This window comes from Ailuropoda melanoleuca, chromosome 16, assembly GCF_002007445.2.
Source record: "Ailuropoda melanoleuca isolate Jingjing chromosome 16, ASM200744v2, whole genome shotgun sequence".
Lineage (NCBI taxonomy): Eukaryota > Metazoa > Chordata > Mammalia > Carnivora > Ursidae > Ailuropoda > Ailuropoda melanoleuca.
Window position 1 is genome coordinate 62,151,690 of NC_048233.1, and position 6,701 is coordinate 62,158,390.

At 38.1% G+C, this 6,701-nt stretch overlaps 2 protein-coding genes across 3 annotated transcripts in view; one reads left to right on the forward strand and one right to left on the reverse strand.

Annotated features, from left to right (window-relative positions):
* DCDC1 (doublecortin domain containing 1) overlaps nucleotides 1-2,172 on the reverse strand; it is a 426,036-nt gene extending 423,864 nt beyond the window's left edge. The window contains exon 1 of the mRNA XM_034645816.1: nucleotides 2,091-2,172. The gene's annotated coding sequence lies outside the window, so the exon portion shown is untranslated. The remainder of the gene's footprint in view (nucleotides 1-2,090) is intronic.
* Nucleotides 2,173-2,207: 35 nt separating this feature from the next.
* The window catches only part of DNAJC24 (DnaJ heat shock protein family (Hsp40) member C24), a 65,908-nt gene continuing 61,414 nt past the window's right edge, over nucleotides 2,208-6,701 (forward strand). Inside the window, exons 1-2 of one of the 2 annotated variants that reach the window (XM_034645829.1) lie at nucleotides 2,208-2,299; nucleotides 3,083-3,226. In XM_034645829.1, the coding sequence (XP_034501720.1) occupies nucleotides 3,116-3,226 (111 nt within the window). In that variant the 5' untranslated portion in view covers nucleotides 2,208-2,299; nucleotides 3,083-3,115. Of the gene's footprint in view, nucleotides 2,300-2,414; nucleotides 2,606-3,082; nucleotides 3,227-6,701 lie in introns of those variants that run through there. The other variant, XM_034645830.1, reaches the window with a different exon arrangement.

Sequence of the window (6,701 nt, forward strand, 5' to 3'; positions counted from 1 at the left end):
TGGCAGGAAAAGAAAAAACAAAACCAAGATAGTAGTGAAGTGGGATTGCTATAGCTTAAAAGATACTAAAGAGACAGAACAATCAAATGCAATGTGCGGCCTTTGTTTGGATCATGATTCAAGCAAACCAACCATAAAAAGACATTTCTGAGACAACTAAGGAAATGTAAACACAGACTAGATATTGTCAATGAATTATTGATCATTTCAGCAGAATAATGACATTGTGGAAATGAAAGAAAAAGTTGCAAAGTAAAGTATGCTTTATTGATGTGAGCTAAAGTATGTTGAGATGAAATGACTGAACACTTGGGAACTGCTGGGGGAAAAGAAGGTGTACCTCTTACAATCTAAACCTAAATACACACATGCATACACACACACACACACACACACACACACACAAATATAAAAAAAATGAATTGAGAAAATTGAGGTACTGTGATCAGACTTTTCAGAATTTGGCTAAACAAAGGGAATAAAAGAGAAAACATAATCCCCTAAGGGATCATAAAAGTAATGTGGTCTTGCTGTAAAAACTGGAGGATCGGAGCATAACTATCTATGAGGAAGGACTAAGCTGTGGAAAGGTGAGTATTTGAGGTCTAAAAAGTTCAAGGGGGTGTCATTCTGTATAGGAAAGTATTCAGAACAGCACTTAAGTCTGTCACTTAACACATTTCCTTAGGGCCACACAGAAGGTATGAAGGTATGTTGGAACCAGGACTAAAATCAGATCCTCTGACTTAGCCTAATGCTCTTTGTGCCTAATTTTAAACATGACAAAATCCTACGGAGAACCCAATTTATACTTTTCATTTTAGATTTTCTTTCTCATGTCATTTAGTTATTCTTTATACCATCATTAAATAAGTGACCATATTAAAATATTTTATTTAATGTAGTTAGGTTTATCTTGACCGCTTCTCAAACTGAGATTTGGTAGAAGAAGGATAAAAAAGAAGGAAAGCAGGGGCGCCTGGGTGGCACAGCGGTTAAGCGTCTGCCTTCGGCTCAGGGCGTGATCCTGGCATTATGGGATCGAGCCCCACATCAGGCTCCTCTGCTATGAGCCTGCTTCTTCCTCTCCCACTCCCCCTGCTTGTGTTCCCTCTCTCGCTGGCTGTCTCTATCTCTGTCAAATAAATAAATAAAATCTTTAAAAAAAAAAGAAGGAAAGCAAATTTAAGTAGTAATAGCAACAGAACTATCTTAACATCTCCAAGTGAAACTTAAATCATGCTGCCAAAACACAAGATGCAGTTTCACCTCTGGGAACAATGCAAGGAAGAGAGGTCAACGTGAGGCAAGTAGTACAGACAAAAGATAATAAAAGGGAACAACAGAAGGAAAGGGAGAGGCAAGAAGGAAAAAACTAACAAAAAACCTAATAGTGCCCATTTGCAGGGTCCAGCAACTGCCCTAAAGCAGAGTGGTTTATTCTTTTTCTGTGAGTTTTAAAGATAGCCTGGCTACCCTACCCTGCTAAGATGCACACTTACTAAGAGTCCTGTTCTGCTGCTATACAATTAGCTATTTGGCCTTGACACTTGGTTTGCTTCCTCATCTGTTAAATGGGAATATTAACACCTACCTTACTAGCCTCACTGGGTTGAAGTGAAAGTGAAGCGAGATAATAAGTAGGAAAGGACTTTTAAGTTGTCGGTTGCTAAGATCATCTACAAGAAATAATTAACTTGAAAATCTTTTCCAGAAAACAACTATTAAAACTGAAGAAAAAAAAAACTTCAATCGGTACAGGTTTTCTCTTAATTTTCGAATGAGAACATTCTAAGGGAAGTGTAGAGACAAGAGAGGAATTAGATCTCCTCACCCTTCACAAGCCCCTACCCCAGCACCCCCCCACCCTCCTCACATGCCAGAGAACGGTCCTCAACCACGAAGGGAGTGGCAACAGCGCCGGGTCCAGGGTAAGCGAAGGAAGCTTTGGGGAAAGTGGAGGAAGCCCGGGGCGAAGGGGAGTGGTGGTGCTCGCTGAGGGAGAGGAGAGACGTCACAGTCTCGGAGTTGGGACTAGAAGGAGTTAGAATGAGGCGAAGAACACCTTTTTCCACAGCTCGGGCACTTACTGCTTAGAACTCCTTGGAAGCGAAGACTGGTTACCATAGCGACCGCGTCCGGGAGGGCGGAGCGCCCCTTGCGATCGGTGCCTCGGCCACAAGGGCTCGACTAGAAACGTGGTCACGTCAGAGCAATGACTTCCGGCGGAAGGAGAAGCCGGTTCCGGGTTTTGGCGAGTGCGGGCGAGGAGTGGGTGATAAGGACTGTATGAAGTTTGGTAAGTTTGATATCGGCTAAAGCCAGGAGACGCTAGCCTCCTGTGACTGGGCGGTGCAGCCGAAAGGAATACAGTGGATTCCCAAGTCTCAGTTTTGAGCCCCCCCCCCCCCCCCCGGTCTCTTGAAGTTCACAGCTGTGGGAAGAGGTTGCTTGATTTCTGGGACTCCTGGTGAGGTCTCTTCTGTAATCTAGAGGGCTCGAGTTTCCTGTGAGCAGTTTCAGGAGCTCTTTCTTTGTAAGCGCCAGTAACTGAGGAACTCATGCTGTCTACCTGCTGATTGTTCCCCCATATTATTCTTTTAAGGTAATCTGGAAGAAATATGAACTGGAAACATTAAGAGGGAATGCTCCCAAATTCATTTTAATTCTTTGCTGTTTTGTTTTGCTTTCAACATTTTTAAAAAATTTTGTGAACATTTATTAAATTCCTCTATTGTGTTTAGTATTTACAATGTGCGGGTTTTACCGGAGACTAGCAGAAATACCTTCTTAGAGGTCATCCACCGCTCGCGTTCATTTTCGAATTCTGTTTTCTTAAGGCTGTTGGAATTCATTAATTTAAGATATAAGCGTATATCATGAAACCTGTAACAGATTTCCCATACTTGTCTGTATACTTGTACATGAAATTCTTAGGGCGTTTTAAATGAAAATATATGCTTCATCAGGTTTGCATTATAATCCTGATTACTCCGCTACATATTAAAGAACTTAGGAAAGTACTTGCTTATTTCTTCAATCCTGCAAATTGTAATGAATTGTCATCGATATGTTTATTCAGCTGATCTGAGAAGGCCCACTTCTTGTTCAATGGATGATGGCATTTGAGCAGATACCAAAAAAGGATTGGTACAGCATTCTGGGGGCAGACCCATCTGCAAGTGTGTCAGACCTAAAACAAAAGTATCAAAAACTCGTATTAATGGTAAGTCTTTTCTTGCGGATTTAAATCATGGAGGGAAAACAATTTTTTTATGTGACCATAAATTTAGGTTTCTTATAAAATGAATGTATAATATGAAAGCAGGAATTAACGTATTGTGGTTAACTGAAAGTTTCAGTAATATTGTAAAAAAAATTTTTTTTTTAATTTGAGGTGGGAAAACATGCTGGTTTGGAGCAAGAGATCTTAGTCATGCTGGTTGAGTTAGAATCTTGATTCTACCACCAACCGTGGGAACTTGGGACAAATTACTTTCCCCTGTGTGTGCCTCAGAGAGAATTAAATGAAATAGTCAAGTAAAATGCTTAGAAGTGTGTTACTCAATAAGCCCTGTTAGTATCTAGTAGCCACTACCTACATGTGTCTATTGAGCACTTGAAATGTGGATAGTCCAAAATGAAATTTATTATAAATGTAAAATACATTTGAAGACTTAGTACAAAAAGAGAATATAAAATAATCAGACTTTATGTTGATTACATATTGAGGTGATAATATTTTGGGTTTATTGGCTATTTTGCATATTTTGTGCATAATGTATGTGCATATATTTGCGTATAGTATAATTATATTATCAAAATGGTATTAATTTGCTTTTTACTTTTTTAACATAGCATATGTGGCTTACATTTATAGTTTGTGTTATGTTTTTATTGAATGGTGCCAATTTAGGCCACTTTTGCACATGACTCCATTCTTTGGTGAAATGAGTTGCGGTATTTAGTATCTTTCTGAACTGTTAATTTTTTTCAACCTGTATTGTGATGTGTCTGAAGCCAATATCAGTAACTCTGTAATGGTCTCCAGTTAACCCAGTTTACAGAAGGGGTAGAGGACCATTACTTATATAGCCTTAGTTGTTTCTGTAGTTTTTGCCAAATAGATCTGTGATTTTTCCAAAACTGTTAGTGTTTACTATGAGAGATGTAGATGTTTTACTGTCAGGAATGTATTTATACCCCTTCTTTAGGTATTAAGTTGACTAAATGATATTAAGATTTCTTTTATCTCAGAATTTTTAGGATTTCTCTCGGTAAAGTCAAGTAGACTTGATTGAAAATTTTTTCCTAATACTGATCATCCTTGTGCCTCATTTAAACTGAGAGATGAGGCTGGAGAAGTAGACTGGGTCTAGATCATGCAGGCCTTGTAGGCCATGTTAACCTTTAATTTGGCAAGGAGAAGCCATTTACACTTAATATGGTAGCATCTCTCAAGCACCGAAGTGAGTCAATCATTTTGCATACCCTTCTGTAACATATCAGAGAGTCCCATTTGCTCTAGATCTTCATCAACATTTGATGCTATTTGTCTCTTTCATCTATTGGGGGTCTCAGTTTTGCCACCATTGACATTTTGGACAGGATAATTCTTTGTTATGTGGGGCTGTCCTGTGCCTTGGAGGATGTTTAGCAACATTCTGGGTACCTATAACAGCTACAAATGTCTTCTGGGGGTCCAAATTGCCAACCTCCCCATCCCATTGAGAACCACTGCACAATTCTATATATATAGTGATCTCTCAAGTGGCTTTATTTTGTATTTCTCTGACTGATGATTTTAAGCACTTTTAAATGTTGTTATTACTCATTTGTATAATTATATTTTCTGAAGTATCTTTTTTAAAAATTTAAGTACATTCTTGATCTTGTGTATACATAGTGTATATTTTCTCCTAGTCTGTGGCTTACCAGCTCATTTCTTAGTGGTGTTTTTTGATAAGCAGAAGATTTTTGTTTTGGTGAAATACAATTTATCACATGTTTGTTTTTTGGTTAGTGCTTTCTGTGTCTCTAAGAAGGTCATGAAAATATCGTCTTTTTTTATAAGCTTATACTTTGCTTTTACCTTTAGACCTGTTTTTTTGTGTGTGTATGGTGTGAGGGGGGAGGTCATTTTTTTTCCCCCTCAATGTGGATATCCAGTGTTCACTTATTGCAAAGATTTTCTTCTCTGCATTGTATTGTCACTGTCTTGGCAGTGGGGGTCTATTTCTAGATTCTATTTTGTTTTGTATATTTGTCTTCTTTTTCTAATATGTCCATCTTGATTTCTGTAGTTTTATAGTCTGTTTCAAAGTCATGTGAAGTTCTCTAATTTTATCCTTCTTGTGAAGTTTAATTATTTTAAAATATTTTAATTTGCTTCCATGTCCGTAGAAATTTAGAATCAGCTTCTGAATTTCCATTTAAAGAAATCTTGCCTGAATTTTAATTGTGTCTGTATTGAATATATATCCATTTGGCAGAGTGGACATTTAATAATTTTGTGTCTTCTAATCCATGAATATACTATGTCTCTGCATTACATAAGTTATCTTTAATTTCTCTCAGAAATATTTTAGAACTTTCAGTGTAGTACAGCACATTATATTTATTTCTAGTTTTTTTGTGGTTTTGGTTCTGTCATAAATGGTATTCTTTAAAATTTTTCTTTTCTTTTCTTTTCTTTCTTTTCTTTTCTTTTCTTTTCTTTTCTTTTCTTGAAAGATTTTATTTATTTGAGAGAGAGAGCGCATGAGCAGGGGGGAGAGGAAGAAGCAGGCTCTCCACAGAGCAGGGAGCCTGATGTGGGGCTCGATCCCAGGACCCTGGGATCATGACCTGAGCCAAAGGCAGACGCTTAACCGACTGAGCTACCCAGGCACCCCTAAAATTTTATTTTCTAATTATTGAATGATGGCATATAGAACTATAGTTTATTTATTTTTATTTTATTTGTTTGAGAGAGAGTGCACGCACATGCAGAAGGTGGGAAAGAGCAGAGAGAAAGACTCTCAAGCAGACTCCAGGCTGAGTGTGGAGCCTGGCCCATTGTGGGGATTGATCCTAGGATCATGAGATCGTGACCTGAGCCAAAAAATCAGGTCAGCTGCTTAACCAACTGAGACACACAGGTGCCCCAGAAGTATAGATTATTATTACATACTGATCTTATATCCCACAGTCTTGCTAAATTTGCTTTTTAGTTGTCTCAAAGCTGTCTTGGTAGATTCCTTAGAATGTTCTACCAACGCAGTTATGCCACTTGCAAATAAAGAGAGCTTTAATTCTTTCTATAATCCATATGCCTTATATTTATTTTTCTTGCCTTAACGCACTAGTTATGTACTAGTACAGTGTTCGGTTGAAGTGGTGAGAGGAAATATCCTTGTGTTCTTACTGATTTTAGAGAGGTAACCTACGGTATTTTACCATTAAGTATATTAGCTGTATGTTTTTTTAGATGCCACTTCTCAGGTTGGAGATATTCTTCCTATTCCCAGTCTGCTAAAAGTATCTATCATGAGTGAGTATTGAACTTTGTTGGGTTTTGTTTTATTTTCCATTTATTGAAGTCTGTATTTTTTTTTTATTTTTAAAACTATATTATGTTGGGGCGCCTGGGTGGCACAGCGGTTAAGCGTCTGCCTTCGGCTCAGGGCGTGATCCCGGCGTTATGGGATCGAAGCCCCACG